The following is a 17,356-nucleotide window of genomic DNA, read 5'->3' as shown; positions in this document are numbered from 1 at the left end:
CGCGGGGCGGCGAGGATGTCGGCTTCATTAGTCCGGGCCACTGTCCGGGCTGTGAGCAAGAGGAAGCTGCAGCCCACCCGAGCCGCCCTCACGCTGGTGAGTGGACGCTGCGCGCGGCCTGGCCCTTGACATTGGTTCACCTCCGTTCCGCGAGGGGATGTCACGGCGTCAGGGCGCGTCACAGCCCAGCGGCAGGGCCCAGACCCAGTCCGCAACTTTACGCTCCCCACCCCCACGTCCCTGCTAGGAGAATAAATCCGGAGGCTCTGCGCGATCTGGTGCCGCGGGGACTACGATTCCCGTCAGGCGGCGCGCGCCGTGTGCGGGGGGAGGGGGTGGTGTGCGTGCGCTCCGCACCGGCCTGTCTGGAGCCCAGAATCTTCCGGAGGGGCCTTGGGGCTGGCGTGCTTGAGGTCGCAGCTTTAGAGGTCGGACGCCCAGGCATGGGGCATAGCTGGGTGAACAGCCCAGATTTACCCTTGAGGTGCTTGGGGAGAACGGGAGCTTTCCGACAGACGACAGTTTGAGTGCGGTGATTGGTAGTGAGGTCGCGTCCCCAACAAAGCCCACCCCCTTGCTAGGGTGAAGGCTGCTGGGCTTCAAGGGTTACTTCCTGGTGTTGGGGTTAGCTGAGGCTCTTTGAAACACCCTCTGTGCCTCGGTTTTCCTAGGCCTCGGTCAGCTCTTATAGAGAACAAAGGATCAAGTTGCCCACCCTGAGTTTGTTTACGGCGTTTTCTGGATGAGAGGTCTGACCCTCAGGGCACCAGAGTACAAGAATTTAGCGGTGTTTGGTTTTTTTATTTTTTTTTCAACCGAGGGAAAATTCACCTAAATTTCATCATTTTAGAGTGTTCAATTAAGTGGCATTTAGTACATTCACAGTATTGTGCGACCGTCAGTTCTATTTAGTTCCAAAACATTTCATCCCAAAAGAAAACCCTGTATTTATTAAGCAGTCACTTGTGTTTACAGTTTGTAAAGATTAATTTCATTGGAAAGCTTATGATCATCAGGTCAGCGTTCTCTCTCTCACGCACGCACACACACGCACACACACAAAACCTTGATTAAGAAGACTTTGTGCAAGCATTTATCACCTAGAGGCTAGGAAAATGGATTACTGTATTTAAATGAAATCATTGATTTCAATCAATGTAGGGCCATAAGCCAGAAAATTAATTGTAGCAAGAGAGAAGAAAGTCATCATCAGGTGGGAGAATTTGTTTTTACAAGGATTAATGTTTTAGGTCCATAAGAAGATTATTCTGATTATATAAGATGCTGTGTTTCATATTACCTTTTTTATGTGCCACCAAGCATGTTTTCATGTTTGAAGCTACACCATCAATTATTCAGATTTTCTAAGGTTTTGAAATCACAAAACTAGAGGGCATGACTCATACTTTGTGTCTCCTTTTAATCTCAGTAAAAATTATTCAGAATAGAAAAGTTTTACCACTAGTAATGGTAGAGCCAGGAAGTGCAGAGACACTTTTTTCGTCATCTTGTTTTATCTCTCCACCATTTGACATGTTACCTGTTCCTTTAAAATTTCTGAGTCATCCCCTTCCTCTCAATTCCACAGACTTCTAAGACCTACTATGTCTCTGGATAAGAAATAAATGTTACCCAGTTCCTACTCCCCAGGGACACAATCATGGGCCAGGCCTTTGTTACCTCTAGGAATTATTAGGAAGAATTAACACCGCCCACCTCCTCAAACCTGGGCTCGCTCTCCTTATTTACCAGTAAGTCTTAGTGCTACTACTTATCAGGCCAATTCTGCTACCAGCATTACTTTATTATTATCAATTCTCAGTTCCTAAAGGCTCCATGTGGCCTTTGATGAACTGATCTGGTTAACTGGTAGGAAGGAGTCTATTATCTGAACTCATCTTACCCAATTAACTGTCTGGCTAACTTTAGGAGTTCTTTTTTTCCTGTGATCTTCATAGAAGCTGGTGCCAGAGAGACAGCACATTAGTGCTGCTTTCCGCCAACAGTGTGGAGTAACAGGCTTGCAGTCATTTTAATCCTAGCATGTTTCCTACTCTTAAGACACTGTGGCGTGCGTGTGTTGCTGTTTGTGCTTAGTTTTCAGATGTTTGTGCAAACATTTTTAACTCCAGCATGTTCTGTGAAGTATAAAAGAAATGAAGTTATCACAGGGGAAAGAGTGGGAACAGATGAGAGCAAATGAAGCTAGAGATAATTCAATGAAATGGATAAGAAGAGCTCAATGTTACCTAGATACACAGATTTTGATATCAGAAATTTAACATGTTTGCAGCCTTTGAGAAGTGCTATACCTGTACAGTGTACCAGAGTTCAGTGAGAAGCCAGGAAAAGGGATTCATGAAATGAAAACATGGTTCTGTGTTGTCATCACCAAATTATCTGCATGAAGTGATGTTAAAAATCGAGGAGAGGATTTGTGGTTTGCTAGAGAGAAAGACTGAAAGGACTGGTGACAGGCTGCCATGACACTTTTATGCAAGCCAGAGATGGTTCCAGGATTGGAAGCTTTAAGACTTCAACCCATCACACAAAATGAGTCCCCTTGGACACCTGCAGAGAGCACACACACACACACACACCCCATCCTTACTTTCCTACATACCGAGGAGTTGACAAATGGTATTGTAGCAGCCAGGTAAAGTATGTTTAAATAACCTGAAGAGTTAACACTACCCTGCTGGCTGAGGCCATTATTTCCAAGTTTGTATAAATCAGAATTAGTGCAACCCTAATTTATTATTAAGGATACCCACAGCTGTGCATAAAAGCTAAAGCCAGGAGAGAATGATGGTACAGAGCCAGCATCATTCTTGATGCACAGGAGAGAAGTTCACTCATATGTGCTGTGGGTGCCTTCAGGCTTAACTTTCTGGTGGCACCTGGTTGAAAAGGGCTGGGAGACGGGATATTAAATATATTGGTGCTCAATAAGGAGCTGTTAATTCACTGAAGGACTAGCCTTTGGAAAAGTGTCCAAGCAGTAAGATTTGTATCTGTAGGGAATTTAAGGGTTATTGCACAGGAAACAAAGGGAAGTAACCTGAATGTTCAACAGTAAGAGATTGGTTAAGTAAATTAGAGTAGATCATGCTGATGAAATATTATGTAGTCATTGTAAATAATGATTTAAAAATGAAAGTTTGGGAGCATCTCTTAATTCTTTGACTTCCCTAGCCCTGTACAAATTATATAGTCTTTAGTACTGAAATCACAGAATTGTGAAAATAAAGAGGTGATGCGTATAAACCATTAAGCACCTAGAAGATACACAGTAAATGGTGACATATGTATCCAATGAGAAATTCGTTTTTTTTATTTTGAGACAGAGAGAAACATCAATTTGTTGTTTCACTTCTTTATGCATTCAGTGGTTAATTCTTGTGTGTGCCCTGACCAGGGATCAAACACGCAACCTGGGCATGTTTGGGCGACATTCTAACCAACTAAGCTACCTGGCCAGGGCTCAAACAAGAAACACCTTAAACTTTTAAAATGCAGGCTACAAAATCATGTATATGTAACTCCAATTACACAGACACAGACACAGGAATAGGAAAAAACGAAAGGAAAGCAGCACCATAATGCCAACCATAGCTGTTAAAGAATTAGTTGAACAAAATAAGACTATAATTTGTCCATTGGCTGCTATTTATCTCCCATCTTTTAAACCTTAAAATGCTAGATTTATAATGAAATTAATATAGGTTGTAGTTGTTGGTACAACCTATATTATGTTTAGTATACATAATCGTGGAGTTAACTTTGAGTTTTAATTTTATTTTCTTACGCAGCAAGAAGTGAAACTTGCCTGGGTAGTTACTTAAGGAAACAGTATTGAGGATGAGAAGTTTCTGCTACAAGGAGTAGAAACCCTATGGCATTGAATAAAAATATGTTGCCATGAAGTAGGTGAAAAATGTATCATCTACAGTGCCTTTTTCAATAATTTTAATACCAAAAATAGACTGAAAAAAAATTTTTTTTTAATTAATTGATTTTAGAGAGAGCGAAACATCGGTTTGCTTCTCCACCCTTTCATGCATTTATTGACTCTGCATGTACCCTGACGGGGGATCAAACCCACAACCCCTGGTACATGGGGACAAATCTCCAACCAACTGAACCACCTGGCCAGGGCTGGAAATCTTTTTTATAAAGGTTGAACTATCTCATGCAAAGATTTTTCTTTTATTCAAAAGAATATCTTATTCTGTGATACATGTATTAGTAGATTAAAAACTATCAATATATTTCACTGAGTTTTAAGACTCTCTTTAAGTTTTAATTCACTGGCCAGACCTCAGGTGAGTTAGAGTCATTAATTATAAATAAATTTCTTAAACCATACAGGCTTCTTAGTTGTTTGGGGAAATGTAGTTAAATGGAAATGCTGCTAGGCTTGCGGCATATTGTTTGGTTGTAGTTTTCATACTATTTCTCGGGTCGATTTTAAGTGCAAAGTTGCTGGAGTATGCAAATAGATTTAGAGCAAAGTAAAATCCTTAGTTTCTGCCTGGTTGTAAGACACAAAATGTACCTTTTGTAGCCAGAAGTTTTCTTTTAGTCCCAAATGTTACCTGTTGAGTCATTCTAACTTGTTCTGAAAATCAGATCCATCACTTGGAAAGCTATAAGAATCATATCTTTCCCCTTAAATGAGTACTTAACTGGGTTATTTATTATTAGTAATACCTCCCAATGGAATATATCTGATATTTGCCTGACGCAGGAAAATTAAGACATGCCTGAGAAGAAAATGTATTATTTTGTAAAACTAAATTACATCACTTAGAAAATCACTTGGAGATAAAGAAAAAAAAAATAACCTTGGGACTTGTTGACCGCTTAGTGAGTATGCCCCTTGTGTTTTGTTTATATCATGCAGTGGTGCGCCCTCTATACGTTTGCCCCCCCCTCCCAGCTTTTTTTTGTTAAAGCACTGAAGACTGGTAAATCTTTTTTTTTTTTAATTTTTTTATTTATTATTTTTAGAGAGAGGAGAAAGAAGGGAGAAAGAGAGGGAGAGAAACGTGATGTGCAAGAGAAACAGCAATCGGTGGTCTCTCTTACGCCCCCAACTGGGGACCTGGCCCACACCCCAGACATGTGCCCTGACTGGGAATCGAACCAGCAACCCTTCAGTTCTCAGGCTGGTGCTCAATCCACTGAGCCACGTCAGCCAGGGCTGACCCCCAGCTTTCAATGAAGGCTATACCTTGGGTTGTACTTCCAAGAATTATTTTTCCCATGGCTGTGCCTTTTTGATGTGACTTACCAGATATCTTGCTTTTTGACAGTTAGATTAAGTTCTCCCAGACTCCTGTGGGAAATATGACCATGAAAATTATGGGAGCTAGTTTTTACTGGCCATCATTTAGAAGGGTAAATGAGCACTTTAAAAATATTTGTATTAATATTCTTGTAACTATTTGAGGTTGGTATGCTATGGTTTCCAAAAAAAATAAAAGCCTTATTTGTTCTCTTCACCATTTCCTTCTTTCTCACCCCTGCATACTATTTCATGTCTTGTTGGGCTGCTTGCCTCCTGTTCTGATAAAATCATAAGAAAAAGCCTTTATGAATTTAAAATATTTTACAGTGACACACAGTAAGAAATATATATATATACATATGTATATACAGTATATTAATAACTGAAAGTTTCACAGTCATCTCTATCAAGTGCAGTGCATTGTTTTCTATTTTGTGTTTATTTTCTGTTTTTTTTCAAAATCCTAGTCTCAACTTTCTAATTTGGGTCCAGACTTTGCTTAAACATCTTCATCTGGCTGAGCCCCCAGCAGACAACGCGGAAGCTCATGCTCTGGGGCCATCCATTAGCTCTGCTCCCTTAGCACAGCCTTGAGTTCTGGCTACAGTTAATACCCAGTCACAGGTCATAATGTCCACTCTGGGATTTCACACACCGGGGAAATGGCAATACCAAAAACTGGAGGACCGGCACAGCACTGCCAGCTAGAGAACCTAATAAAGTTGGAAGGACGTGATTTCTTCATTGTAACAACAGCTGGCTTACATTTGGCTCTGTCCTAAATGCTCTTCATGAGTCCTAAGGAAGAGGGACTAGTATATCCATTTAAGCCAAGTAATGGGCTGGGACACAGCTAGGAGATGGACCAGGAATGCCCTGGAACAGACTTCATCTGTAACAGCCTCCATCTCAAGAAAGGCATTGGTAATGCTCACCTGTACACAGACAGTACCTTGTGATGTTTTTATTTTGAGGAAAACTGGGCTAGGTTAAAAGCTTTCTCCCTAAAAACTCCCTGTTCTTGTTTTTGTCATTGACTAGTTTAAACACCCTGAAATACTGATTTAAGCCAACTTTAGAATCTGAACATTTGGTGGGACTGGGACGAGAGGCACACTCTGGGTTACTTGTTGCTGGTAGCACTTTCATCTCAGAATGCAGTCCGAGTGGTTTGATATAGATTTGGGTGAGGAAAAGAGCAATGGGGTTAATAATCAACAGGAAGGATGCCTGAAGGTTGGCTTTTTCAGTGAGGGACTTGATTCATTTGTTGGCTTACTGAGCACCAATTATTTATTGCTGGGCAGATAGTAGGAGCACAAAATAGATGCTGCCTGGGAAGATTACATTTGTGATGTCAGTAGGTAGTACCATAGAGATTTTGACAGGGAGTGGATGTTTACTGGATGGTGCAAGATGAAAAAGCTGCTGCTAGAAGGTATCTTTAAAGAGAATGGTTTTAATTAAGTAGAGTTCATATATTTGTGTATGAAATCCACAAGGTATACTGATAGACTTGAGTAGTCTTATAAGGCTTTAAAGAATGCAGATTTTGTAGCTAAAAACTTAACATTTTCTTTTTCAGACACCTTCAGCAGTAAACAAGATAAAACAACTTCTTAAAGATAAGCCTGAACACGTAAGTAAAACCAATCAAACAAGCTATTGTACTTGGTAAAAAAGTTGTATTTTCACAATGAATTTAGCTTGTGATAAATAGTATGCTTTCATTATTTAGGGGGGTTTATTTTAAAGTAAAATAGGCTCATGATATTTTTTGTAATTTTTATAAGAATTTATTTGAGCCAAAGTGATGACATGTGCCTGGGAGCAAGATCTCAAATGCTCCCTAAATTCAAATAATACAATAGGATGCTCAATGGAAAGGAAGTCACTCTCTTACCAGGACATTTCATCCTATTCTCCCTTTCAAGACGCCATTTTTTAGTGTCCTTTTGGAGATAATCTGTATATTTTATAGACCAGGATTTCTCAGCCTCAGCACTGTTGATGTTTTGGGCTATGTAATTCTTTGTTGGGGGTGGATTGTAGGATGTGTAGTGTCATCTCTGGCCTCTGCCAGTGACTCCACTTCGCCCCTCAGTTGTGACAGCCAAAAGTATTTCCCTAATGGGAACCGCTGGTGTCAACTCTGCTTGCATGTGTGTCTTTTTTTCCTGCTCGGATAAGAGCATCCCATACATGCTGTGGTTACACTTGACTTATTGCCCCTAATAAAACAGTTTGAAGACCTTTTCATATCATTACATCAAGATCCACCTCCTCCTTTTTCATGGCTGCATATAATAGTATGTTCCGTTGAATAAATTGATCTGTTTAACCAGTGCCCCGTATTATAGGTCTTTGGTGGTGTTTTCCTTCAGTGCTGCCATAAACATCACTCACCGTTTGTTTAGTGTCTGTGGTGTGCCAGGCCCGTTGTTCTAGGCCTGGAAGCGTGGCTTAGTGCATCTACACAGGCTGTGTTCCTGGCTGTGGAATCGAGGAGTAGGGGGTGTGTGCGTCATGTTAATCTTATTTATTGCATTGCTGATTGCCTAAGGAATACTGTAAATTACTTCCAAGTCTATTAACATTTAGTGGTTAACTACAGCGTGGTTTCTAGGTGCCATGTACAACCTATCATTACAGCGGGAGTTCTAGCACCTTCCTCCTAAGAATTGTTAAATGCTAAAGTATGTCAGCATTCCAGCTCCATTTGGATAGACTAATTGACCAAATAAACAAAAATTTAGCTTTGTAGATTTGAGGGATGTTTGTTTATGTTGACATGGAAAGGACTGAGCCAACACTTGATCAGCCGTCACTATGACACAGCAATCCCTTTTCCCAATTCCAGTTGCCTAAAGCTGTACTTCCACATGCTGGTGAAGTGTCTAGGTCCATTCTGATAGTTAGACTTCCTGCTTGCTTGACTCTTCCTGCTTACAAAAATAAACACTAAATTAAATATTAACACTTGTGCTCTAGAATTTGAGCTAGGCAGTTTATTGTGTATTTATCATGCTGAATATGCTAAATTCCCTCCTAGGCTCTCTAAGCTGTCACTTTGAAGGTGAATAAAACTGTAGTCTGGCTCCTTTCAGTTTAAGGACGGAAGAGACTACTCTCTGAATATTTTAGCTCATCAGAATCCCCAGACAGCTTAACATTTTGACTCACACTCTTCATCAGTATCTTGCCACTTCATGATTGCTTTCCTAAAGGAAGTACACGTTACTGCTTTTTAGAGAATCAGGATCTGCCTGATGAAATACTAATTTTTTATGATGACACTTTTGCTGTATACTTAGAAAGCAAATAGGATCCAAGAATGGAAATTCAGTAGACATTGTTTGAAAATTACATTGAAGTGGACGTTTGGTATTTTAAAAGTGCTTTTGGTCCCTTTTTTTCTTTTTTTTTTTTTTTTATGCTCATTGGAGGGATATGTTCATTGATTTTTAGAGAGAAAGGAAGGTGGAGAGAGAGAGAAACGTCGATCGATTGCCTTCCTCTTGCTCCCCAACCAGGGGACTCCCACCCTTTGGTGCATGGGATGACACTCCCACCAATGGAGCCACCCAGCCAAGGCTGTTTGGTCACATGTTAAATGTCTTGCATCTGTGTTGGTATCAGTCTTGTGCTTTCCGGTCTTTGAGAATGTTTACACGACCTTGCCCTAAATTAAGGTTCCTTGGAGAGGTGGCATGATCACCAGGCCTGCCGATCTTGGCGAACCTAACCGTAGGGAAACTTCCTGAGAACACCTCACGCAGCGCGGTGGAGCAAAAATGCTTTTGAGCAAGTTCGTTTTATTAGATTGTCATCTCTGCCATCAGATGCTTTTCTGTTTTCTTTTTTTTTAAAAGTGATCATTTAGCCCTGGATGGTGTGGCTCAGTGGATTGAGTCCAGCCTGTGTACCAAAAAGGTCACCGGTTTGATTCCCTGTCAGGGCACATGCCTGGGTTGTGGGCCAGGTCCCCAGTTACGGTATGCGAGAGGCAACTGATCGATGTGTTTCTCGCACATTGATGTTATTCTCCTTCTCTTTCTGCCTCCCTTCACCTCTCTCTAAACGTAAATAAATAAAATCTTTTTTAAAAAATGATCATTTATTTTTTGAATTAAAACTCCATAAAAGTGTTATCCCCAACCTAAATGGCCCGCGTTGGTATAGTGGAATATTTTATCGGCATTACCTGCAATTAAATGGAAGGGTGATGTCTTAAGTGAAAAAAACAAAGCAGAGAAAAAAAATTTCTGCTATAATAAAAACTATGTTTAGATTATATATATGACAAAGTCTGGAAGAAAACAGTAAAAAACATATAAGCTGTGTTTTTAGGGTAGTAGTGACTATAGTTGTTTTTTTTTTTTTTTCCCTCTATATGTTGTTTTCTTTGTATGTAATGGGTTTTTATTCTTTTTGGGTCATCACTAGTGTCATGATGATGTTTGTACAATCAGTAAAAATGTTTATTTCCCACTCTGGCCCGTGTGACTCAGTTGATTGGACCGTCCTCCTGTGCACCAAAAGGTTGCGGATTCAGTTCCCGATCAGGACACAAACCTAGGTTGCATGTCCAATTCCTGGTCCAGGCACAAGCACCTGTGACCCCCAGTCCAGACACGTACAGGAGGCAACCACTTGATGCTTTTCTCTTGCATCAATGTTTCTCTCTCTCCCTTTCTCTCTTTAAAAGCAATAAAAAATAAGTAAATTAAAATGTCCTCAGGTGAAGATACAAAAATAAAATGCTTGTTTCCCATTCCACTTCTTCCTAAAGGGCCATTTTATAGCCAGTATTCTAGTATATATCTTTGAACTTCTGAAAAAGTCCATAATATCATTGTTTAATATGATTGTTTAATCTGTACTATTTTAAAACTGAGTTTATATTTACATTATTTTTCAGGTAGGTCTGAAAGTCGGTGTCCGAACCAGGGGTTGTAATGGCCTTTCTTATACTCTAGAATATACAAAGACAAAAGGAGATTCTGATGAAGAAGTTGTTCAAGATGGTAAGTTTTATACAAACTTTTTCTGGGCACTTTGTTTTGCCTAAAATGTTTAAAGTAATGGTAACGGCAGGGAAGGCATATGTCGTGCTCACTAAGAGGCGGGCGTGACTTGGCGACTTTCATGTAGTAACTGCTTTATACATAGCAACCAAATGAGGATGGTACCCTACTGTCCCCATTCTGGAGATAAGAGAAACTGAGGCATGGAGCGATGAAATGATGTGCGTAAGGTCACAGAGCTAGGAAGTGGCCTTGTGAACCTTTGAACACAATCAGATTTACTCCAGAGGCTGTGCTCTGGCAGATTATTGGATAAACTTGTGTGTTTTTAGTTATGAAAGATTATCATTGTGTGCCAAAAGATTTTAAGATGATAAAATTTCAAAATGACCCAACTTACTTTTGTGTGAAGTAGCAGTTTTACATATATGTCAAATAAGTAATGTCATCTCATACTCTTGAGGACCCTATATTTCTAATTTTAATTTCCAAATTAAAATTTTCAGTTTTTTAATTATATTTCCCCCCACTTCCTGCTCCTATGCAATAGTCTGATTAAACCTATTTAAAACAAAAATAAATTAATGCTACAACTTTGAGGGAACTTTGTAACAGGAGAGTTTTGCAGTGGTGGCTTTGTGTGTCGGAAGTGCGCTGCTGGCTAGCTTTCCTGGGTTCTTACTGTGAGTTCATTTTACTAAATTGAAGTTACTAACCAAGAAAGATTTTGATTAATATTTTAATTTTTAAATCAGTACATAAATTTAAATTTTTCATCTTAAGAGATCTAATAAATATGTATAGTTTATATTTAAGTAATGACTCAATTTCTTGAGAAAGAAAGCTTTCTTAAACCGGTCATATGTATAAAGATGCCAACTTCTGCCCATATAACTACTATGAGAGTATGTTCTTACCAGTTTTCCAGCCCATTTGCAGAAGAACAGAACTGCTGTGTCTTCTAAAACCAGCCGGCTGTACCAGAGTCCTTTATGTGTCTAGGTGTGGCCGTGTGTCGTGTGTGCAGATGTCATTGCAGGGTTTTCATAAATGTTATTGACTCCCCAAGAATATACACATTTTCTTTATGTTGCAAATTGGGAAAATTGGTGAAATATAGTGAAAGGCAAATTCTATCTAGTTTTACATAGCATTGTTATGGAATTTGCTTGTGTACAACTTTCTAACCTAATACTACATTTTTTTGACATAGGTTATTGTGTAGAAAGAGGGGACAGGAAATGAGCGATTTAAGGGACATAATGAGACAGATTCAGAAGCTTCCTGTTTGATTTTTGTTAGTGGTTACTATTTAAAGTTGACTTGTGTTTTGAAGCAGCAGGTTTTGTTGGCATGCAGGCTTTATGTATGTGTTTTCTTCTCCCCAAGGAGTCAGAGTGTTCATCGAAAAGAAAGCTCAGCTGACACTTTTGGGAACAGAAATGGACTATGTCGAGGACAAATTATCCAGTGAGTTTGTGTTCAATAACCCGAACATCAAAGGAACATGTGGCTGTGGAGAAAGCTTTAACATTTGACTCCTCAGGACTACCCTGGCCGTAAGCTCCAGGAAAGCCTGTGGAAGCCCTGGGCTCACTGAAGAAATCATGGGACTGTCACGTACTTAAGGCTTATAATGCATGGCTGCCTATGAGGAAAATAAAGTGATGCATTTGAAAATGAAACCAGTGTGTGAGATTTCAGAAGTGATAATTGTATTCTTTTTAGGGAACAGAATGTGAGAAGCCATCATTCTCTTTGGGTCATTTTTCTGATCTGTAAAGAAAAAAGTCCTATCCTACACTAGTTCTCTTGCATCCTTTCTGTTAGAACCAGTTTTATGGAAGGTACCTTCCTGGGAGGATTCCGGTAAACGCTTTCTTAATAGGTGTCCACTCTACAGAGCTCTGCTGAACGGCTTGAATGTGCCTCTCCAGGCCAGATGGACGGCTCTTAAAATTCAGAGGCAGCAAGTCCTGACTGCTGGGTTGACGTGATGCTGCATTGTTTTTCTACACAAGGTTGGCACAGCCTTTCTGCATTTTTATCCAGAACTTCATTGTCAGATGCCTCATGTGCTCACCTGTTAGCAGCATCAGGCATTAGATGCAAGTGTCAAAGATTTCTTTGAATGGTTTTGAGTGATGGCATAAGAAACACTTCGCCTACCATTTTCCATCCATTTCCTCTGCTGCCCTAAAGGTCTGCTCAAGATGGGATCTCAAGCTTAGATCCTTTTATTTGAAAGGTCTTGAACAAGCCATGTAGCCCACCACCTCAATTCTCTGCCTAAGAGGTGGGGAGAGCTTGTACCCACCGCACACCACAGAGCCATGGGCTGAGGCTCCAGCCTGGTGCCCAGCGGCTGGCAGTGAAGGTAAATGCACCATCTGGCTTCTCTCTCTGACGGACATTTTGATGAGATTTCTGTGTAATTTGATGGAGATCTAATTCTTATTTTAAGTGAGAAAAATCTTATTTTAAAACCCCTTTATGTGAATTGCCATGCTGTTTCTTTTCAAGTATGAAGCAGTGGTTTATACTAGCAGGGAAGATACTATAGCCACCCAGAAATACCCTTTTGGAATGTAGTAGCAATTGTGAAGCAGAACATAGAGGTCTTTCCTAAAATTCCCAATATGCATACACTTTCTGAATCCTAAGTCCAGTTGCTAAAATTTTTAAATATAATATTTTAACCTAACATTTTTGGCATCAATTTTTCTTTTTAACAGTGTTCCTTTTGTAATTTAATTATTGGGTTTCCTGGGTTTGATATATTAAGTGTTTTATGAGATGCCATATGCTTTTTTTGAAAGCCAAGTCTTATGAAGTAGCTGAGTTCCTCGATGTTTGTCATATTTGCTAAAGTACCTGTCACAAAATGCACCAAAACCTAGAGTAGTAGCTTTACGCTCATGAGTTTGTATTAATATAATTTGTGCAATACTGAATGTATGTAGTGATTGAGTTGTCAATAAAAAAATGTGGCCTCTTTGTGATTGTAGCATTGCCTTTTCTTTTTAAGAAAGAAGGGTTTGGGAATAGTAGCTATTATGGCTACTTAGAAATAATTGCCATACTTTTTTAACTAGTCTCCCTGCTGCCAGAATTTTCTCCACCTGTTCTGCATTCAGTGTTTCAGTTGCTGTTGGCTTCAGAGTCCTCATCATTCTATTTCTCCAGCCCTTTCTCCCTTTCTCCCTTTCTCCCTTTCTCACCTTAAGGACATCCATTTCCTTTAAGCTGCTTCTCAAGCCTCCTACACAGACTTCTTCCTTACATTCTTGTGTGTCATCATTCCTACCTGGAATGCTTTTTCAAATCTGTCATTCAACTTTTATGTTCACCTCCAAAAAGGTTCTTAACAGTTCACTCGAGACACATTCATATGAGCAGCTGCTCTCCACTCGTCCTGAGGTTTCACAGGTGACCAGCAACAGCCCCAGACCTCAGAGATCTTATTGTTGACAAATGAGACGGGCACCAATCAAGAAAATATGCTAAGTGTTGTGAACAGCTAACAAATATTGCAGACTTGCTACATGCCCAGAATTGTTGTAATTAACATAATCGTCACAGCAACCCAGTGAAACAGGTCTGACTCCTGTCTCTTTCATAGGTTACACAGCAAGTGGCCAAGTCAGTGACAACCCATGCCTTCTGGCTGCAGCCCCATGCTCCTGGCAGGCCGCATTGCATGTCACAGTGAAAACCAACATGGGGGCGCACTTCTAAAGAGGTATCTTAGAGGATACAGCACCTGAGCCAAGTCTTAAAAGATGTTAGAGATTTGGGAAAGAGAATGAACAAAACTAAAGAGGATCGAGAACATACTCAGGAAGCTGAGCGAGCATTCAGAAGAATGAAACACAGAAGGCAGAGGACAGGGCAGGCCTGAGACATTGAGTTTTCTCCAGGTAATGTAGATGTTGGGAGCCCACTGAAGGTTTTTACAAGGGAGTCATCAAAACAAGTGCATTTCGAAGTGTCAACTGAGCTGCTCTGTGGAGCGTGGAGAAGGCTGCATGGTGAGGCAGACTGGAGGGAACTGCTGCAAAACCCCAAGTAGGGCCTGAGGGAGGGACCAGTGTAAGGAAGGCTTAGGTTAGGTCAGCAGGACTCCATTAACGGACTGGCCCAAAGGGGCTGTGATTTTGTGGCTTTTGGCTAATCACACTAGCAATACTTGTAGTGGTTTTTTGGTTTTCATTTGTCCCTTACACCACATTGAAAGGTTCTTGACACAAGCACTATCATTTTCTTTGCTATTCATTTAACACCAGGCACATCAAATTTTGGCAAAATGATTCATAGACAGGGATGTTAAGAATAGTATAGGGAATGGAGAAGCAAAGAACTTATATATATGATCCATGGATATGAACTAAGGGAGGGGTTGTTGGAGAGAATGGGGGTACCTGGCTAAGAGGGGCAAAGGGAAAAATTGGGACAACTGAAATAGCATAATCCACAAAATATATTTTTAAATTTTTTTAAAAAGGAACATTGTACATAAGACAATAACACCTCAGTCCCCTTCAAAGTAGGCACCTTGTGACCTCACACAGTTCTCCCTATTGCTGTCAGTTGCCCTATGATGTTTTTCTGAATCTCATCAATGGTCTGAAATCTCTTCCCTTTCAAAGATTATTTTAATTTTGGGAAAAGCCACATGTCACAGGAGGCCAAATTGGGGCTGTAGAGGGGCAGAATCACCTGGGTGATTTGATATTTTGCAAAAAAACTGCATGAGACGTGACACATGCGCAGATGTGTTGTCATGATGAAGCTGCCAATCACCTGTTACCATAGCTGCAGCCTTCTGAATCATCCAAATAGTTTCCACAGAGAAATGTTCAATCTTAATGCAAAATTTGATGCAGATTCATTGCTGTGCTTGCTCAGTCATTTTGAATGTGACAGCCACACAATACACATGCTCACTCAATGGCATCTACTGCCCCCACTGACATACAGTGAAGTCGTCATTATTCACACATGCACATTCCAGTTCACTCTCCTTGGCTGCCAGGTTACGTTGATGTTGCACAAACCATTCTCATTATAGTAACAGTGGCTGGACTTTTTCTGGACAAACTTCATATATACATATATATTACATATATACATATATACACATATACATATCTTTAGGTTCTGTTTCTCTGGAGAACCTTGACTAGTATACCAATAGACTCCATCTGGAGAAATTGTTGTTTTGGCAATGTTTTTAATGATTGCCTCAAAACCGTCCCAAGGATTTTGAGCAATTTAAGAGTGGGACGCAGTCCAGAGCACGGTTCCTTGGCTCATGTAGAGTCAGCACAGCCATGCCGTCCCCAGGTTATTTTCACCTGGATCATCTGGGCAATTATATAGGGAGAAGCACAGGCCTGTCTCCTGTATAAATGCCTCAGTTTCTCTTTTACACCTTGCCCCTATCTGTGGATGGAAAACCTACCTGATTAGACATTATATTCACAATTCAGCTATATAATGTTCATTAAAATATATATATATCTTTCCATCCTCTACTGTCTCCCCATTACTCTCATTCAGGAAGATAAACCCCTGACCCTTAGTGTCACATAGCTGTTTATGTGACTTTGAGGATGTCCCTATGTCACAAAGGACAGGTACTCACTCAACACTTATTAAGCATTAGTATGGGTCAGGTGCCAGCCTAGGCCATAGCACTATGGATGAAGGGGACCCAGCCCCCGCCCCAAGGCACCCAGATACAGATCATCATAAAGCAAACAGTAAGTGCTGTGATGGATAATGGGCAGTGAGAGGACACGAGGGAAAATGAAGTGAGTGGGCTTGGTAAGGAGAGGGGTACGTGGGCAGTGGAGAGAGGGACAGGAAAGGCCAGAGCCGAGAGATGAGATGGTGGCTGGGAGACTCATCTCCTTCCAGCAGGTCACAGGAAGCTGGACCCAGCTGGTCATGACTGAGCCTGTACCATCTCCCTCTACCTTCGGGGCCTTCTCCACTAACCGCCCTGCCTTCTTCCCCTTCCACATTCCTTTCCGGACCACATTCCCACCAACGCATGAGCCTGCCCTGGCTCTGCTCTCACCACGCCTGGCGCCCTTTCTCCTCCCTCTCCGCACACCCATCCTTGAGCGTGCACAGCCTTGGTAGGGAGGAGAGCCTGCAGGAGGAGGAGATCAAAGAATGGTAGAGAAGTGCCTCTCCCCTTTCCCAGAATGAGGGCACAGGGACAAACAGGATAGTGCAAGATTTCTTCACACTACCCAGAATGGCCCACAATTTAAAACATACATTGTGTATTTCTGGAATTTTCCATTTAATATTTTTGGACCGTGGTTGGCCAGGAGTAACTGAAACTGTAGCGTGAAACTGTGGACAAGGGGATAGTTGTAGCCACTGGCAGCAGTAACAGTAGGACCTAATGCTTATCAGAGCACTGCCCAGGGGCCAGGCATCTTGTAAACTCTGCACACGTTAGCCCACTTACTCCTCACACAACTCTAGGTATTCAAAGCCACAGTTATCACCCCCGTGTTACATATGTGTATACCAGACACTGAGGGCAAAGATGATCAAGAAAGGCTTTGATTCCAGAGCATGTGCTCTTATCTACTCTGGTCAACTGGGGAGGTAAGACAAGTACCATTGAACACGATAAAAAGTGATAAATGTGGTTGAGACACAGGGACGTTGTCAGGGAGGCTCAGAGCCGCTGGAGACTACTACCATGAGGGAACAGAGAATGTCATGGGAACAGCTCCTGAGATGGGCACAAACAGGCAGGGAAGTAGGATGGTGAGCCGCAGATGGGGGGGGGGGGGATGTCACATACTTTGGCAGGAGTGAGCCACCTGCAAAGTAAGTAGGGGGGGATGGGGGACGCTAGAGCTTATGGCTGGACGGTGAAAAGCCCTGAGCGCCAGGCTAATGAGCTTGCTGTGAGGAAATCACTGAAGGTCTTCATCATTAGCAAATCTTGATCAGAATTCCCTTTCAAAAAGGGTAACTCACCTTGGCTCATAGAAAATAAATAGTT

The 17,356-nt window shown here is 41.2% G+C and overlaps 1 protein-coding gene across 1 annotated transcript; it reads left to right on the top strand.

The window, feature by feature from the left end:
• Nucleotides 1-13,317, top strand: ISCA1 (iron-sulfur cluster assembly 1). The gene is made up of 4 exons (XM_090274243.1): nt 1-96; nt 6,879-6,932; nt 10,215-10,320; nt 11,710-13,317. Exons 1-4 carry the CDS (start codon nt 16-18, stop codon nt 11,856-11,858), a joined length of 390 nt encoding a protein of 129 aa, XP_090130369.1. The 5' UTR covers nt 1-15; the 3' UTR covers nt 11,859-13,317.
• Nucleotides 13,318-17,356: the final 4,039 nt, after the last annotated feature.

This window comes from Furipterus horrens, unplaced genomic scaffold, assembly GCF_987537825.1.
Source record: "Furipterus horrens unplaced genomic scaffold, mFurHor1.1.pri manual_scaffold_4, whole genome shotgun sequence".
NCBI lineage: Eukaryota > Metazoa > Chordata > Mammalia > Chiroptera > Furipteridae > Furipterus > Furipterus horrens.
The sequence above is the reverse complement of the archived record's forward strand: the minus strand, read 5'-3'. Positions and strand labels throughout refer to the sequence as shown.

What these genes read in the sequence shown, in the direction of transcription:
- ISCA1 (XM_090274243.1), top strand. Translation starts at nt 16, where the DNA reads ATGTCGGCTTCATTAGTCCGGGCCACTGTCCGGGCTGTGAGCAAGAGG. An exon ending in TTAAAGATAAGCCTGAACAC is followed by an intron (nt 6,933 to 10,214) that starts GTAAGTAAAACC and finishes ATTATTTTTCAG; the next exon opens with GTAGGTCTGAAAGTCGGTGT. An exon ending in TGAAGAAGTTGTTCAAGATG is followed by an intron (nt 10,321 to 11,709) that starts GTAAGTTTTATA and finishes CTTCTCCCCAAG; the next exon opens with GAGTCAGAGTGTTCATCGAA.